Here is a 19,291-nt window from a genome sequence, read left to right as displayed (position 1 = left end):
TACATGACACTGTTCGTACAATTCTTGTCTACATCTTTCCAGAAGCCGACTGGGTGCATGTTGTACATTGCTCGGAGGATCACAGCTTCAGTGTTGTCAGTCACAGGCACTATTACTGGTAGGAATTGATAAGGAAACAATGAACCATCTGTGCCGTAAGACAAGAGATGAGGGTCATGAAATCAAAGTGAAGTGTGAAAAAAGAAAGTTACAAATATTATGTACATATAGTAAGGTCCCACTTTTATAAAAGAAGTTGCAGAAAATCTGGAAGGGAATAAATACATCAAGATATTATCTATGGTGATATCTTGGTAGTGGGATGATAAATGATTTTTATTTCCCCCCTAGCTGTTTTTGTGTGTGTCTATTTTCCAAGTTTCTCAAGTAAAAGTTTAAGAAGGTGGACAAAAGAAGACCTATACTCTGCTTTGCTACATACATCTCATGATGAGAGCTCTGCCCTTCTCTCAGGGGGAGTGGAGTGTGGGGAGAGATGGGGTCGATGCCTGTGAAAGGGTGAAGTGGATTCCCCTGGGAAGTGCTTCATGAAATAAGGGACCATTACTGCCAAGTCAAAGCCAAACCCATTGTTTTTTGGTTTTTTTTTTTTTTTTGGTCCCAGAAATGCTGATGTTCTTGGTCTCTGTTGTTGAGGCTGAGGGAAGAAGGAGGCAGGGCCTCTGAGCCCCAAAGGCACTAATCTAAGTACATGTCAAATAACCACTCAGGGTTCCCTGAACCCTCTAGTCTGATGACCTAGGTTAGTACGCGCTCACGGGGACTCCGCTGACACTTGTTAGTTCCACTGGTTACTTTCAGCATTCTAACGTGTAATGGGTAGGGGATTTCAAGAGAATATTCCAGTTTGTCCATTTCCTCCCTTAGAAGATCCTTTCTGAACAAATCTCTCAGTGCTCAGGTGGTAGTCTTTAGGGCCCTCTAAGCCACCCAAAACTCCTTCAAAGTCTTCTCCTTCCCAAAGCAAAGAAAACTGACTGTGTAGCAGAATAGGATCAGACAGTCCTGGATCTGAATTGTAGTTCTAACATTTAAGGACAGGTCACTTCGCCTCTGATCCTTGGTTTGTTTACTGTTCATCACTCACTCCCCAAATATTTACTGAGAGCCCACTTTGCACGAGGGTTGGTCCTATGTCTGAGGATAACGACATTATTCCTCCCTGTATGAACATTAAGATATGCTATGTTGAAAGTTTCCTGTGAAGAGTAAAGAGAAGTGTGTAAAGACTTGAATCTGGGTGGGTGTCAGATAAATCTCGATTGCTGTTTTTAGTATGAAACTTTTCTCTGTTCTGTTTGTTTGTTTTTGCCAGTCAAGGTATCTGAGCCAGATCCCCGGGGCCCTGACTTGCTCAGCCAGAACCTGGCATCTGTCCTGGATGTGTGCACGATGGTGAGGTGGATGGTGACAAGGGACGGTGTCATGCAGATAGTCATCAAACCTGTCAGCTCTACCTTGGGCATGCTCCTGCCTCTGTCCTGTGTTCTGTTCCCTGCTCCCTGGCTTACATGCTCTGTTCACTCCTCCTGGCCTCCACAGTCTCCTCCCTCCAGGCTGCAACCAGATCAGATTTCCCCAGCCAACACTTCCATCAGGACCCACAGCTGTCGAAAACCTTCAAAGTGCCCTTGTATTTCAGAGCCTCTAAACATTTCTGGTTCTACATTCCTGCTTCTGTTCTGTCAGTTGCAGTACACATGGCTCTCATGAGCCTCATTACCCGGCGCACTCTGCTGTTCGCACCCCCACTCCAGGGGTGGCCGTCTTCTCTGCTTCTGCAGACGCACCTGGTTCGCCTGCCCCTGGCCTTTGCTCATGTCGGGGGCCCGTCTGGAATCCTTCCTTCCTTCTCATCACTTATCCCAGCCCCACTTACTCTCCAAGATCCCGCCTCTGGGCCAATTCAGCCCTCTTGCCCTCTCACTCCTGAATCATTGATTCATTTATTTATGTTTACTTGCGTTGAGGACTTAATTATGTTCTGGCTTGTACTATATGCTGTCATTTCATCTGTGTCAGTATCTGGCTATCCCCAGTGCTGGGCACCTGGAGGGCACTAAATCACTATTCATAAATTGATGTTAAAAAAAAAAAGATTTGTGCATCCGATATTGCATAGTGCCTTAAAGATGAGGGTTCAGGGAAAAGGGCAAGCAAGTTACATTTCTGTTGCCCATGGAAGTTAAGCAGCGGTGGCAGGCGCTTACCCGGGACAGTTGTATTAGGGATGCTACTGCATTACGAGTTTCTTTGACTGATACCAAGGCATACCCAGAGAACCTGTTCTAAGATATTGCCTGAGCTGCACTTGTGTCTTAGAACCTGTGAAGGCATTTATATATGTCATTTATACCAATTTTAACACAAATCCTGAAATTTTAAAAAAAAAATTCAACATTAAAATCAGGGGATATATTTGGGCTGTGTGGGCATTTACTCAGTCTCCGCAATAGTCCCAAGTCCCAGCCAGGTCCAATAATGACACTCTGCCAGGAAATCATGCAGCCTGTTGTGTAATTCCAGGTGTGCGATCAGGCCCTTCACATCTCCCAGGGCACAAGATTTTGAGTCTCAACTTAAATCCTTCCTGTAGCGAGTCAGTTTATCCCAGAGCGTTAGCACATTTCTTTCTGAGGTGAAATCAGATGAGGTTTCGGGGAGTGCATGGCACATAGCAGCCATTCAGTGAACCGTGGTCCTCTCCTCCTTCTGCTTCCTAAAACTCTGCTCCAATCAACACCTCTGTAAATGCCGTGATTTCTCTTCTCATCTAGCATGGTCCCCTCAAGGGGTCTGGTGTGTTGGCTTTTGATTCTTCTTGTGTCTTCCTACTTTAAGGAGGCTCCACTGCCCCCCCCCATCTTCCCAATATAGGTTTCTTTCTCTTCCATTTCAGCCACAAAATCCATCACTTCATGATATGTTATCTTAAGTCAGAGGTCTGAGGTGTCTTTTGCAGTAGTCCCTCAGACCACCCAGGTCCTTCCCTGTATACAACATCACACAAGATGGTCCTCATCTTGAATATAAGGTTATCTTCCCTGTCCTGATTAGGAGAAGACCCACTGTCTGCAGGAGAGGGACATAGGGGGCCCCATCCCAACTGAGACACTTAGTGACAGTCCCCGTGAGAAAATGGAAACCAGGACAAGCCAGGATGAGTGTGCGAAGGCAGGCCATAGCCACGCTTATGCTGAAGCCTGCAGTGTGTCGAGCATGGGAGTGGATGTCATCCATATGTTCTCCGAGTTCTAAGCCAGGTAGGGTAATATGGCAGACAAGAAGGTAGGCTCTGAAGCTGGGCAGCCTGGCTGGATAAAGCTGGACAAATCTTGGGTGTTTTTGAGGTTCAAATATTAGCTGCTAACTGCTAGTGACCTTGGGTAAAACTTTAACTTCCCTGTGCCTTAGTTCTTACCTGCAAAATGGGGCAGACAATAGCATTTGCCCTTGGATCAGCCCGCAGCACAGTAAGACATCTTAGTTCTCATTACTGTAATTGAGAGGCAAATCGTGTCTTGGCTACGAGCAGGGTCTCTGAGGGCCTGGTCCATCACTCAAGTAGCTGTGACCTAGCGAGGTACTAACAGCTCTGCCTGTGTTTTCTCATCTACAAACTGGGAATGACAACATTATCTACCTTGAAGGTCGAGGGGGACTCAATGCACTAGTCCCTGTAAACAGCCACATTAAATTTGTTATCATTAAGAAAGTCATTAGACAGCACTTGCCTTGACATGTAGGCTTGAGTGATCCCAAAGGAATATTCATAAAATATTTCTAAGCACCTCAAAAAAGCACCAGATTAGGAACAAAAAGAGTAAGATCTGCGAGCCAGCCAGCTCTGCTGCTTACTAGCCGTGAGACCCCAGGAAAGCCATTTCACTTCTCTCAGCTTCAGGCTCATACGTGCGTTGGGAGAGTAATTCCCTCCCTGTCTAGCTCACCAGATTTTTCACCCATAGCCTAAATGTGAGCAGTGCCTCCTAATGTTGAGCAGTATACAGTCATCCATGGTGGCACTGCTTATCAAGTGGATGGAAAAGAGCTGCCAACTGCGGTGCATTTATTATCCCTGAAAATAACACAGATGACCCCCACCGCTGCCCGACACAGGCTGTTGTAACCTTGTTTTGGAGAACGCCCAACTTATTGAAGTGAGACAACTTGCCGCAGTTGTGCCCTCGCTGGGACTCAGGTACACTGAGATCTGGGACATACTCAAGATCACACAGGGAACGTGCAGAGGCCATCCCAGCCCACCCATTCTCTTCCATGTTCTCATCCTCCCTGTTTCTGTGTCCCATCTGGGTGAAAAACACGTGCTTTGCTTGTGTAGTTGAAAGCAGGGATGGAAGGGGGTACGCCCAGTATTCTGGCTACCTCACCTCAGAGAACCAAGGACAGCAGAGAAGATGGCTTCTACTCACCTGTGTACATTGTGTTGCTTTTATAGCTCTTTGGGAAGGCCTGGACTCCCCCGTCAGTGGCACCGATGATGTTACTCAGTGTTATGCAGTTGCCGATAGGATACTGACACTTGGCAGAAGGAAACAGCAGTCCGAGGCACAGAGACAGCACCAGGGGCAGCAGTGGGGAACCAAGGACTGCCATGGTCTTGGTCTGTTTGGAAACTGCTGGACCTGGGACTGGGTAAGATCTACGACTCACCTGTTTATATGCTCTGGGCTGGATCTTCTGGGTGACGTCATACAGGCAAATCTCCCTTCCACTCCTCCCTAAAATGAACTGGCTTCTGGAATTTGGCCTAAGTTATCACTAGGAATGAATCTCCCTATATCTGTCACCATGATCCTTTATCAGTTCCAGATTGGCCCAGGACGGGGAATGTACTGTTCATGGACTTATTTTGCATCTCCATCACCTCAGCATTTGGTATGTGAAGAAAGCCATGAGAAGGGTGAATGCCAGCATAGTGAAATCCAGAGTTGAGTAATCATCTCATACCTGGCCTGCTTAGACTCTCCACTCTTTTCCCTGTGGGAAACTCAGGTATAAAAGCCCGTTTTCTCATGGAGCATTATGTATCCTTTTCCAGTTCTTCTTAATCGAACATGTCCCCTCACCCGGTTCATTTTGTGAGTAGCACGAAACTGGAAAGATTGTGTTTCTGGATTTATATTTATTTCCTTGGAAAGAAATGACTTTGTTCCTTCTTGCTCCTGCCTGACAATTTCCACTATAAACACCATAACACAAAGAAACTACTGGAAAAAGTCAGAAAGTGTATTTTCTCATATTTCTTCTGTGATTTTAACGCACTCACTGCAGGAGAAAAGAGGAAAGAAGTATTCTATTTTCTGAATAGAAAGAAAACAAAAACAAGTAGAATTGAATGAAAAGGATATTTATAAATGTTTCTTCAAGAGAAGTATTTACGAAATAGGAAGTAAGGACCTCCGAAGAAAAATGTTTGTTTTAGAAAAATGGCTAGATCTCACTGAGCACAGTGAGCATCGTGACGTTCTAACTTGCCCTGTCCCCATCCCTGTCACCCCAGATCTTCAATAAGCTTTAGTAAGCAACAACCTTGCAACTCTGGTAGCCATGAAGACCAGCAAAGTAGAATCCAAAAGGAAAGGGACAGAATGGGTTTGGAGCTCGCCCCAAAGCCTCATTTCCAGACAGTTGTCACTATGTGACCTGTCCACAAATTGCTTTCAGAACTTTGCAAACAGACTTATTGCTAGGGTATTTGTTGAAAATAATCAGTGAGGAGTTTTTAACAGTGCATCTGCCTGAAGCAGTGGTTGCAACTGGGACTAACAAAAAATGTAAAAGAAAATACTGGGGAATGAGATCTTGTTTGGGAGATTTGGAAAGCTCTGGAACGCTCTGACAAATTCCTGGGAATCTGAAAGTTCATGTGCATGTACGGGGCTATACACGTGCCCAGAAAAGACCTGAGAAGCCCTTATCTCTCATCTTTGGCTGAGCTTGCAGCACTATGCAAGTAAAAAATGTAGGCTAAGGCAGAATTTTAAAATGCTTATGTAACCAGTGATGGCATGCCCCAGAATTCATGCAGAGAGGAACGTGGCAAATGTTGGGAGACTTATTGATTCAAGGCATTTATGAAATCTCTGATTATTCATTAGGTGGCCACTAAGCTAACTGAGGAGAGATTTCAGTGGCCACACATGATATGGAATATTGACTTCACACAATTAATTCATAAAATTTGCTGAACAGACAGCAGAAGCAGCAAAACAAGCAATAACAACCAGAGGAAACTACAGCCAACCCTGGGGGGAAGGGAATCTAGTGTGCAGAGTGATCACATTGTATTTTCCAAATTTTCAACACTTAATAAAAATTATAAGACATACAAGAAATAAGAAAGTATGGTCTGTGTACAGGAAACGACTTCTGGTCGGTAGAAACTGTCCCAGAGGAATTCCAGATCTTGGATTTACTAGAAAATAACATTAGCTAAATTATTATAAATATGCCCAAAAAGTAGAAGAAGCCATGCTTAAAAGATGAAAGGAAAGTATCAGAATGATGTCTCACTAAGTAAAGAATATCCATAAAGGAACAGAAATGAGAAAAAGGACCAAACAGCAAATTTGTAGTTGAAAACTATAAGTGAAATGAAAAGTTCACTAGAAGGACTTAAGAGACTTTAACAACAGATTTGAACTGGCAGAAGAAAGTATCATTAAACTTGAAAATATTCAGTAAAGACACTGAGTAAGTGTAAGAAAACAAGTGCAAGACTTGTATACTGAAAACTCCAACAAAGGACTCATAATTTCCAAAATGATCTTGAAACAAAAACAAAGCTGGAGGACTCACACTTACACATTTTAAAACTTACTACAAAGCTACTGTAATCAAGACAGCGTGGCAAGATGGTGGAGTAGAAGGACAAGGAGCTCACCTCCTTTCATGGGCACACCAAGATTACAGCTATGTACAGAGTAATTATTGATGAGAAAGACTGAATGCTACCAGAAAAGATCTCCCACAACTAGCGATATAAAGAAGAAACCACAAGGAGATGAGTTGGAGGGGAGGAGTCGTGAAGACCCTTGCCCCAGAGAGAATAACGACAATTGCAGATCTCCTCAAGGAGTGAGGGGTCTGAGCCACACATTGGGCTCCCCAGCCTGGAAGTCTTGCACTGGGAAGACAAGCCCTCAGAACATTTGGCTTTGAAGGCCAGCAGGGCTTACTGTCAGGAGAGCAAGAGGGCTAGGGGAAATAGAGACTCCACTCCGAAAGGGTGCACACAAAATCTCACATGCTCCAGGACCCAGGGCAGAAGCAGTGATTTGAAAGGAATGGGTCAGATCCACCCAGTGATCTTGGAGAGTCTCCTGGAGAGGCAGGAGGCAACTGGAGTCCGTTCTGGGGGCAGACACTGGCCGAAGCCATTTCTGGGAGCTTGCTGTGCTATATGGACACTGGTACTGGCCGACACCCTTGTGGAATCCTCCCTGTAGCTTGTTAATGCCAGGACCTGACTCTACCCAGCAGACTTTTGCACTAATCCTGGGACACCTCAGGCCAGGCAACTACCTAGGTGGGGGCACAGCCCCACCTACCAGCAGGCAGGCTTCTTTAAGACCTTCAGAGCCCACAGCCATTCCTGGACAGGGCTGTGTCCACCAGAGGGTCCAGGACCTGGCCCTACAGGTCAGTGCACAGGCACTAACCTGGGAAGCCCAGGGCTCTGCAGCCAGAGATCTCAGGGCACAAGAAAGGACCCAAGTCAATAAAATGAGAAATGAAAAAGAAGTTACAACCAACACCACAGAAATACAAATGATCCCAAGAAATCACTACAAATAACCACATGCCAATTAAATGGGCAACCTAGAAGAAATGGACAAATTCCCAGAATGTAGAGTCTCCGAAGTTTGAACCAAGGTGAAATAGGAAACATGAACAGACAAATTACAAGTAATGAAATTGAATCAGGAATTAAAAAAAAAAAAACCAAAAAACTCCTAACAAAATAGTCCAAGACCAGATGGCTTCACAGGTGAATTCTACGAAACATTTGGAGAAGATTTCACACTTAGATCCTTCTTAAATGATTGCAAAAAATTGCAGAGAAATGAATGCTTCTGAATTCATTTGACAAGACCAGCATTACCCCGATACCAAAACCTGCTGACGATATCAAAGAAAAAGAGAAGTACTGGCCAATATCACTGATGAACATTGACGCAAAAAATCCTCAACAAAAGTTTAGGCAACCAGATGCAACAATACATTAGGAGGATCGCACACCATAGTGAAGTGGAATTCATTCCAGGGATGCAAAGAGAATTCAATATCTGCAAATCAATCCATGTGATACAGCACATTAAAAAACTGAGCTGTACACTGGAATGTGACACAACATTGTAAAATGACTATAACTCACGAAAAATGTTTAAAAAAATAAAAAAATGAAGATTAAAAATCATGTAATCATCTCAATAGGTAACAAAAATCTTTTGAAAAAAATTCAACATCGATTTGTGATAAAAACTCTCCACAAAGTGGGTATGGAGGAATCATACTTTAACATAAGAAAGACCATGTATGAGAACCCCACAGCTAGTATCACACTGAATGGTGAAAAGCTGAAAGCACTTCCTCCAAGATCAGGAACAAGACAAGAATGTCCAATCTCACCACTTTTATTCAACATAGTATTGGAAGTCCTGGCCCCAGAAATCAGAGAAGAAAAAGAAATTCAAATCAGAAGGGAAGAAGTAATACTCACTATGTATAATATGTTTGCCAATAACGTGATACTATACATAGAAAATCCTAAAGACGTCAGCAGAAAACTACCAGAACTCATCAATGAATTCAGCAAAGTTGCAGGATACAAAATTAATACAGAGAAATCTGTCACATTTCTATACACTAACAATGAAGTATCAGAGAGAGAAATTAAAAAAGCAATCCCATTCATAATCACATCAAAAAGAATAAAATACCTGGGAATAAAATAACCAAGGAAGTAAAAGACCTGTACTCAGAAAACTATAAGATACAGAGGAAAAATTGATTGAAAAAAATGGAAAATTGATGAAAAATGCAAGATGAGAAAAAACAACTCAATTAAAAAGTGGGCAGAGGACCTGAATGGGCATTTTCCCAAAGAAGACATACAGATGGGTGACAGGGAAATGAAAAGACACTCAACATTGCTGATCAGAGAAATTCAAATCAAAAGCACAATGAGATATTGCCTCACACCTGACAGAATGGCTGCCATCAAAATGACCACAAATAACAAATGTTGATGAGGATGTGGAGAAAAGGGAACTGTACACTGTTGACAGAATTGTAAATTGGTGTAGCCGCAGTGGAAAACAGTATGAAAGTTTCTTAAAAAACTGAAAATAGAACTACCATATGACCCAGGAATTCCACTCCTGGGTATATGTCCAAAAAGCCCCAAAACACTAGTTTGAAAAGATACATACACCCCAATGTTCATAGCAGAATTATTTACAATAGCCAAGACTCTGAAGCAACCTAAGTGTCCATCAACAGATGAATTGATAAAGAAGATGAGGTGTATATACACAATGGAATACTACTCAGCCATAAAAAGGATGAAATTTTGCCATTTGCAACAACATCATGGACCTCATTATGCTTAGTGAAATAAGTCAGAGAAAGACAAACACTATATGTTATCACTTATATGCAGAATCTAAAAAAAACCCCAAGTGAATGAGTATAACAAAACAGAAACAGACTCACAGATATAGAGAATAAAGTAGTAGTTATCAGTGGGGAGAGGGGGAGGGGAGGGGCACGATAGGGGTAAGGGATTAAGAGGTACAAAGTACTATGTATAAAATAAATAAGCTACAGGGACATACTATATAGCATAGGGAATAAACCAATACTTTACAAAAGCTTTAAATGGAGTATAGTGTAAAAAAAATTGTGAATCACTATGTTGTACACCTGAAACTAATTGCAAATCGACTGTACCTTAATTTAAAAAAAAGACATTGTGGTACTGCCATGAAGATAGACATGTAGATCAATGAAACAGAGCTGCAAGGCCAGAAATAAACTCATATATGTACGATGAACTTTTTTTTGTCATTTAAAGATAAATTTTATTACATAAAGATTAAACCTCTGTTGCAAGGAGATTCATATCAGATTAAACAAATTTTTCCAATGACTCTGAAGAAATGAAATTTACTAAATATATCTTTGAAAGTGTTTTTGCTTCAGGTTGCTACAAAAAGGAGTGAAAGTTATTTTGAATGCTAGAATTAAAACAATTTGCTACCATATTGGTCCAATGACTCCTTTTATGAAATTAGGAATTCTTATGAAATCATAAATTTGTATGCTTGGAAACACTGTCATACTCCACTTTGGCTTGAAACTTATAAATTCTTCTACCCATCATATTCTTTTTTAAAAAACCACTTTTAAAGATTGATGTATAGTTGACTTACAAAGTTATACTAGTTTCAAGTGTACAACATAGTGATTCAGTGTTTTTATAGATTACTCTATGATTAACTGATTTTTGACAAGGGTGCCAAGATAGTTCAATCAGGGAGAAACAGTCTTTTCAATAAATGGTGCTGGGAAAACAGGATACTCACATGCAAAAGAGTGTAATTGGACCCCTCTGTCACACCATATAAAAATTAACTCAAGGTGGACCAATGACTTAAATGCTTTAAAACCCTAGCAAAAACTTAAGTATAAATGTTTATGGCTTTGGATTAAGCAACAGTTTAATAGGTATAATGCATAAAACAAAAGCAACCAAAGGAAAAATAGATAAGTTGGACTTTATCAAAACTAAAATCTTTTGTTCTTCAAAGGACAACTATCAAAGTGAAAAAATAACCCAAATAATGGGAGAAAATATTTGCAAATTATATTTCTGAGAAGGGCCTAGTATCCAGAATATACAAAGAACACTTACAACTCAACAATAAATAGACAAATATCCCAATTTTAAAATCTGAATACTTTCTCCAAAGTAGATATATAAATGGTAAAGAAGTATAATATGAATATGACGTAGCTTTCAAAAAAAGGTAAATAAGCACATGAAAAGACTCAACATTAATAGTCATTAGGAAAATGCAAATCAAAACTAGAAAGAGATACCACTGTGTAGAGATGCTACCTCACAGCCACTAGGGTCACATATGTCACTGAAGTTGGCATCTTGGAATTTAGCATAGCCATTAAAAGAAAACTTTGTTACGTATTACTGGAAATACCATGTTTTGTTTTGGTTTTATGTTATATTATGAATATTATACACATTTTACCCATCTTTCTTAGTGGAGATTACCATTAGGGGAAAACTGACCAGTTTGCACTCGAGAAAAATTAAAATTGAGAAAATGTTCCCCTTATATCTGGCTTCGAAAACATACACACTCTCACCATTCCATTGATTTTATTAATGCTCCCATAAATGAATAAAATTACATGACATTTTCTATATTTTAAATTGATCACTCATTAAAGACATATTTGAATTTAACACATTCATTATTCTTGTTTGAGGTATAGTTTATTTGGTATAACACAGAAAATAATGCCTTTATACCATGATCTTTCCCATCCTTGACTACTCAAGACCTGGTACATTCTTATTTTCTTGCCCTTCAAATGCTACTGGTGTTGCATCTAAATAAAAGTTTAGATTGGCTGTGTAACTGGCTGTGAACATGTTAAGCCAGGAGCCAAAAATCTAGGTCTAAGTAGTTACAAAAAGCCTAATTTATGTCCTGAGACACACAGTTGACCACCACTGAATGGACTGTTCCCCTCACCAAGTGACCTTCAGGTCTCCGTTTTGGTCTGAAGGAGCGGTAGTGGAGTTGTACATCCGAGAACGTAAAGCCTTTGTTCACGTGTGTCAGAGTCCTGGCTTGGAACTGAACATAGAAGGAGGCAGTGGCAGCAGAAGCAAGTGTTCCCGTAGCGTCCTTTCTAGAAGAGGAGTTTGCTGGTGAAGAAGACGAGCAGGAGCTGAATGGCATATCTGATGGGGCCGAGGAAGGCTGTGTTGGCCAAACTATTGGCTGTGGTTTGGGCTGTGGCTGAGGTTCGGGCTGAGGTTCGGGCTGTGGTACGGGGTGTGGGTTTGCTATGGTTGGTGGATGTGGTATGGTTTGTGAATATGGTATGTGGTGTGGGTTTGCTATAGTTTGTGGATATGGTATGGGTTCTGGCTGTGGTACGGGTTGTGGATGCCAGTTTAGGGGTTGTGGCTGGCAGTCTGCGGGGTGTGGATTTTGATTTGTGGGTTCTGGCTGCTGGTTTGTGGGTTGCGGCTGCCGGTTTGTGGGTTCTGGCTGCCGGTTGGCGGGTTTTGGCTGCCGGTTTGTGGGTTGTGGCTGGTTTTGGAGCTGGGGTTGTGATTTGCTTCATTGTGGAGATCTTGGTCATGGATGTATTTTTCACTAGAAAAAGAAAACAATGGCATCAGAACCTCTTTTGGGTGGCAGGTGCACACTGGAGAGAGGAGACTAATCTGATAGGATGCTGGAGCCAGAGTTCATGAGCAAAATTCAGTAAGCACTTCTCAAGGGCTCAGAGTGTGTAGAGGACGGGGAAACTAGGAGGGCACAGGATGTCAAGGAACCAAAAATAAGAAACAATCTACCCTTAAGCTCTGCACAGCCCTACAGGAGAAGGAACTTACACTGAATTTACATAACCACTGAGTTTGTTGTTAGGTGGGTAGTCTGCCCTCACATGTCCTCATGTTCTTAGTATTACATTGGATCAATCGGTGCAAACATGGTCCAGAGTGGTGCACTTTAATGCTTTTTCTTTTTTGGTCTTTGGTTTCTTTGCTCATTTCAAAGGTTGCGTGTAAAAGTCGTAAGAAATAGACAGCATCCAGACCCAAGGACGGCCACCTCTGCTTTAAAGTAAGTGGAAAGAGGCCCCGTCCAACCTGCGAATCTCTTTTTTGTGGTGTCTGAGAGACTGGTCATTTTCACATGCAGGGATCTGACCACATGTTAGCGTTTTGAGGTTGCCTGGCGGAGAAGCAGAGAAAGCCAAACCTGGGGGGTTGTCTGATCCTGGAAAACTAGAGCTTGGCCGTGACACCTCCAAGGGTCTGAGTGGACCACAGAGGGGACTATAAGGAAGAAGGCGGGAAATGTGCAGTGATTTGCTCCAGCCTGTGCACCCTGCCCCCCTGCAGGGCGCCTTCTAGTTCTGTGGCAGTATCTTATCTCGTGGAACATTTCCCCAGGGCAGATGTTCCTCTAGGCCACCCCTGAGCCAAAAGTCTGAACACAGCCACTTTCTTTTTCTCTCTGTCTCTTTTTTTAAAATCTGGATTTTATTAGCATGGAGCTAAGGAGTTCTGACCAGAAACAAACTTTTTTTTTTTTCTTTCCTACCATTTATACCAGTGTTCCTTTTGAAAATGTCCCGGAGAAAGAAAATAATGTCTGTCTTTTCACAGAGGGAAGACCACCAAGGAAACACTTAAGGTGTTCACATAATAGTTTCATTAGGCATAATCACCTTAACATTTGTTGTTGAAAATCGATAAGCCTTTGACCACATTTGCAATGCCTGACTGACAGGAAATTGAGCCGCATACTAGATGTACTTCAGAGTTTGGGGGCTCGTGAGGAAGATCTATTATCTGGTCGTGGAGAAGACTGATGTTTCTTACTCTTGGTTAAAGCCTGTATTTAAACACTTCACACACACACACACACACACACACACACACACACACATGACTGTCTTTATAGTTTTCATGTCAGTCAAAGAAAAGTGGAAAAAAGTATAAGATGTGGACTTTGAGTCCTAGCTTTGCCATTTACTTTCTGTGTGGTCTTAAGCAAGTTACCAGTCTTTTCTGAACCTCAGTTCCTTGAATTTGTTTTAGCTCCCCAGAAAGAGGCAAGAGAGAAGCAAAGGGGCAGAGAAGGGAGACAAGGGACAAGGAGCCTCAGGATGGCTTGAAGTTGGGGACTGCAGCCTGGGAAAGGCCAGTGGGATTTCCTGGTGGTGGTGCTGGAGGCCAGAGGCTGCTCCGAGAACTAGTGAAATGATTGGTTTTCTGTGCTATCAACCCTTCTTTGTGCGAATCTCCCTTCTCATCCCATAAGCCCTTTGGTAACACCTGCTCCAGCGATGAAGGCTTTGTGTGAGTGGGAATTCTTTGTGGAAACCGAGGGAGCAGCCGACTCTCATAGCCACGTCTGTGTGGTGTTGACTGGAAACGGCTCCTGAGCCAGAGTCTGGAGTCAAGGTGACTGAGAGAATCAGAGTCCCCTCAGAACTGGCAGAAATGTTGGGGTGGGGAGGGGGATGGCTTTTGTTTTGCACAGGGCACAGGATAAGGGGCTGAGCTAATCTTATGCCGATCTCAAGGTGCTAGGAGCCTCAGCTGGTATCTGGGTGACACATGACTAGAAGACTCTGTTTTGCTAGGATACCCACAAAATAATTTTCCGGGCTGATTGATTTCACTGCCAGATACGGAAATAGGCTGCAGAGGAACTTACCTCTTCTCATCAGGTCCTGGGAAGAAAATGCAGCCACTTTTTGCGAATCGACAGTGAAGGTTCTGTGGAGGGCAAATAAATGAGAGAGAATGGTGAGGAATTCACAAGTTCATTTCACAGTTGCTGCCTTCCCAGCAGACCCCAGCCCCTTAATTCCTGTTGTGCCTACATTCTCTACAGCACAATTAGCAGATCATTAAGTCCTGTCCTGCTCTATATTGTCTTGACTAAGATCCTCCCTGATCTTTCTCCAGACAAGGTAATGTCCATCCCCCACCCTCACCCACGCCAGCACCCTGAACTCCCCACAGGCTGGTATACACCTCTGGTCTTCGTTCAGGTTAGTCTTTCTGATCGTAATAATCCGGCCCAGGGAACATCTGCCTACAGACTCATCAGTAACCTCTGGGAAGGCATTTCTCCCTATCATCATGAACCCAGACAGATCTCCATCAGACAGACATGCCCCTGTGCTGCATTGCTTTGCCATCAGCCTCTCCGCGCACTGGAGGACCAGCTCCTTGAGGGCAGGTTCTGTTGTCCACAATGCCTGACACGTAGTGTCACAGGTACTTAATGGTCATTAAACGAGCTGTGCAGCTTGGTGTGTTGTTCTCCTGTCAGTGGGCCCGTTCAGTCTGTTGTTCATTTAACAGTTCGTGAGTGCACGACATGCCAGTCACTGTGCTTGGCGCTAAGGGGACGCTGGTGAACACTGGCATGCTTCTTTCCTTGATGGCTCTTAAAGTCTCTTTAGAGAGGGAGATTTTAAACAAATAATCGACCAACAAGTTAAGTAACTGATCACCATTGTGATACGTGCTCTGATGAAGCAGTGGAAGTTATGAGAGTGAGCAAACAGGAAGCTGGGAGTTGATCTGGGAATATAGAGAATTCTTTCTGAGGAGGTGATGTCTAACCTCAGTATTTATTTCTCTGTGGGCCTTGCCTCCCTACACCTCACTGTGAAGTTCTGTGGGCAGGAACCTCTTCATATGCCCTTTTGTGCCCTACCCCACAGATGGGGCTCTCCCATCCTGTATGCTGCTCCCCTCCAGGTGTCAGTCTTGTCATACATGGTAAACAAGCAGAGGAGCCAGTGCACCATCGTGGTGTGAGTGAGGAGGGGTCTGGAGACTGCCCTGTCAGTGGGAATGTGTGTTTCCATTGCAGATTGTCACTCTGTGGTCTTTTATCTGTTGTTGCGTGGAGTGTGGAGGCCTTAAGGAGGTGAGATGAAAGGAAAGTCATTGCCCTCATGAGTCCTGACTGGCTTCTAAGAGCCTGCTGTCATTGTGAGGCTGGATTGTAGCAGCTTCCTTTGGATTCCACTCTTGCACGTCTCTCTGTGGGCATAACAGTTCCTCCTTCAGAGCCAGCTAGGTTCCACCAGGCCCAGGGCGTGGCAGCAGAGGGTGGGGTGGCTTGACTGCATCATTGTCTCCACTGTCCCTAGACACCTGGTGGCTGCTCGTGTCTGGACACGGCCCCGATGGTCAGACCTGCCCTTTCAGTACAAAACGGCAGTCAAAGTGTAAGGATCTCTCAACATTTGGTTCCTACAGTGAATTTGATAACAAATCCCTAGCTGGGAGGGAAGTTTGCTGTTGTTGTTGTTAGCATGTAACATGAGCCCTCAGGTGGCCTCACCGCGGAATCTGAATGTGTCCATTTTGTGTAACACTAGGAAGCCAGTTTTATTACACAATCATCACACTTTCTGCCAGCAAGCCACTTCCAAAATGCATGTGTTTTAAAAACATGATTCTCCGTGTGGTGGTGAAACCAGGTCCACCTAAAAGTGAATTCCTCTGTCGAGTTTATGATTAAACTCTCTGCTTAGAACGTTATCCTCTTTCTTATCCCCTGTTCCCCTGAGGATTGAGGAGCATCAAAGAAAAGGGGGAACTGAAACCAAGCAGGACCCTGCGGGGCCCTTCCTGGTACAAAAGCCCCTCTGTGTCTCCCCATTTCTTGTTTGTAGAAAAAAGCATTAGTCTCCTAAGCTTTCCCTGAGATCCAAAGAGTAGACTCAAGCAGTTACTAATGAGGGAAGTGAAGGAGTGCAGAAACAAAGGAAAAGTAGTCAAGAAATAACAGTTCCGTGATAAAACAGAGTTCTGGTTCCTCCTTAAGGGTTATAGATAATAATGTGACACAGATCTTTGAGTTGTTTTGCAGGAAGTAAGACCCAGGTGGAGGACAGTGACTACATGCTGAGCATAAGCACAAAGACCCCAGACTGGTTGGGATCAGAAGGCTGATGATTACAATTCGTGAAACATCATCCTGTTACAACATCACCAACCAATCAGAAGAAAGTCATGGCCCCAGCAACCTCACCACAAATGTAGCCTTTAAAAGAGCTGCCCAGAAAGCTGATGGGAGCTTATGTCTTTTGAGCATGAGCTGCCCATTCTCCTTGCAGTAAATGCTGTACTTTCCTTCACCACAACCTGGTGTCAGTAAATTGAATTTGCTGCTCAGTGGGCAAGCGGATTCAAGTTTGACTTGGTAAAAATGGGGACCAAGAGCACCCCTCTCCCAGGTTCTTGGCCACAGGCAGTTTCTCTGCATCCTCAGCTTAGCAAGGGCTCCTGGAGGACTGCATGTAGAAGGCAGAGAGGGGAGCTCCAAGGTGGCCAGGTGGCTTCAGTGCCAGAGTGTGTTTATTTTTAATTGTTTGTCACTGCTATTTGCCTTGCCTCGTCTGAAGTATTGTCTGCCCCAGACTAGCAGGAGTGAGTTGGGTTGTGGTGGGAAGGGGTAAAGAGAATTTGAAACAAACAGGGTGCCAGTGACAAGGATTCTCTGCTTGACCAAAGTTTACTTGGACTCTGGAACCTTCTCCTAGGCCCATCTGTGTACTTCCTTGGAAAATCCAGTTTTAGCCAGAATCCTGTTAAGGCAGTATAGCACAAACCTCCCACCCTCGATATCTGATCACTTTTATTATCTGATTGAGTTTCTCATCCTCTACTTTGTCATCACCCTGGCCTGTCTTCAGCAAGAATCCTGTTAGGTCAGTTTGGCAAGAGTCCCCCTTACAGGGTTTGATGTTTCCTTTTAGTGCTTTTCTATCCATTGACACTCCTACCCTGTTCCCTGGCTATAAATCCCAGGTACCCATGTTGCATTCAGAATTGAGACTTGTTCTATACTGAGGTCTCTTGTCTTAATTGCAATAGTCCTGAATAAAATCTGTTTTTATTCATTCATTCATTCATTCACTCATCTTGCTTTAAGTACTGTCTGGCTCTGGTTTTATTTAACACCAGTTCTTTCTCTTGGTGCAGAGCATACCTGGTATGTGTGCATGTGTGCACATGTATAGTGTACAAACTCCTATAGATGAAAGTAGAACAAAGAATGGGGAGGTGGAAAAGGAGTGCAGCTATTGAATCCTCCATGTCACATCGGAGTTGTATTATGAGTCCTCCAAAGTCAGTATAAAACTGCAGAAACCCAATATGAAATTGTAAAAGCCCAAAGTAAATGATATATGGATAGGTTCTTACTGTAGCTGAACTGAAGATAGGTCCACGTCCCCAGGAGATACCCATTTTGCCTCAAACAATTTGTTGCGCGGGTTCTTCAGTTCGTACATGACACTGTTCGTACAATTCTTGTGTGCATCTTTCCAGAAGCCTACTGGTTGTGTCTTGTACAGTGCTCGCAGGATCACAGCTTCAGTGTTGTTAGTCACAGGCACTGATACTGGGAGGAAATGATAAGGAAACAATGAACCATCTGTGCCGTAAGACAAGAGATGAGGGTCATGAAATCAAAGTGAAGTGTGAAAAAAGAAAGTTACAAATATTATGTACATATAGTAAGGTCCCACTTTTATAAAAGAAGTTGCAGAAAATCTGGAAGGGAATAAATACATCAAGATATTATCTATGGTGATATCTTGGTAGTGGGATGATAAATGATTTTTATTTCCCCCCTAGCTGTTTTTGTGTGTGTCTATTTTCCAAGTTTCTCAAGTAAAAGGTTGAGAAGGTGGACAAAAGAAGACCTATACTCTGCTTTGCTACATACATCTCAAGATGAGAGCTCTGCCCTTCTCTCAGGGGGAGTGGAGTGTGGGGAGAGAAGGGGTCGATGCCTGTGAAAGGGTGAAGTGGATTCCCCTGGGAAGTGCTTCATGAAATAAGGGACCATTACTGCCAAGTCAAAGCCAAACCCATTGTTTTTTGGTGTTTTTTTTTTTTTTTTGGTCCCAGAAATGCTGATGTTCTTGGTCTCTGTTGTTGAGGCTGAGGGAAGAAGGAGGCAGGGCCTCTGAGCCCCAAAGGCACTAATCTAAGTACATGTCAAATAACCACTCAGGGTTCCCTGAACCCTCTAGTCTGATGACCTAGGTTAGTACGCGCTCACGGGGACCCCGCTGACACTTGTTAGTTCCACTGGTTACTTTCAGCATTCTAACGTGTAATGGGTAGGGGATTTCAAGAGAATATTCCAGTTTGTCCATTTCCTCCCTTAGAAGATCCTTTCTGAACAAATCTCTCAGTGCTCAGGTGGTAGTCTTTAGGGCCCTCTCAGCCACCCAAAACTCCTTCAAAGTCTTCTCCTTCCCAAAGCAAAGAAAACTGACTGTGTAGCAGAATAGGATCAGACAGTCCTGGATCTGAATTGTAGTTCTAACATTTAAGGACAGGTCACTTCGCCTCTGATCCTTGGTTTCTTTACTGTTCATCACTCACTCCCCAAATATTTACTGAGAGCCCACTTTGCACGAGGGT

General features: G+C 43.3%; 1 protein-coding gene across 1 annotated transcript; it reads right to left on the bottom strand.

Moving 5' to 3' along the window:
* Positions 1 to 11,483: 11,483 nt before the first annotated feature.
* Positions 11,484 to 18,519, bottom strand: LOC106729650 (placenta-expressed transcript 1 protein). Its single transcript, XM_032472768.1, has 3 exons — positions 18,059 to 18,519; positions 14,541 to 14,602; positions 11,484 to 12,461 (listed from the first exon to the last, which is right to left on the bottom strand). The coding sequence occupies exons 1-3, from the start codon at positions 18,145 to 18,147 to the stop codon at positions 11,989 to 11,991; spliced, it is 624 nt and encodes a 207-aa protein (XP_032328659.1). The 5' UTR covers positions 18,148 to 18,519; the 3' UTR covers positions 11,484 to 11,988.
* Between the last annotated feature and the right edge of the window lie 772 nt (positions 18,520 to 19,291).

Source organism: Camelus ferus, chromosome 33 (assembly GCF_009834535.1).
Source record: "Camelus ferus isolate YT-003-E chromosome 33, BCGSAC_Cfer_1.0, whole genome shotgun sequence".
Taxonomy (NCBI): domain Eukaryota; kingdom Metazoa; phylum Chordata; class Mammalia; order Artiodactyla; family Camelidae; genus Camelus; species Camelus ferus.
Note: the sequence above shows the minus strand (reverse complement) of the source record. Positions and strands in the feature narration are given on the sequence as shown.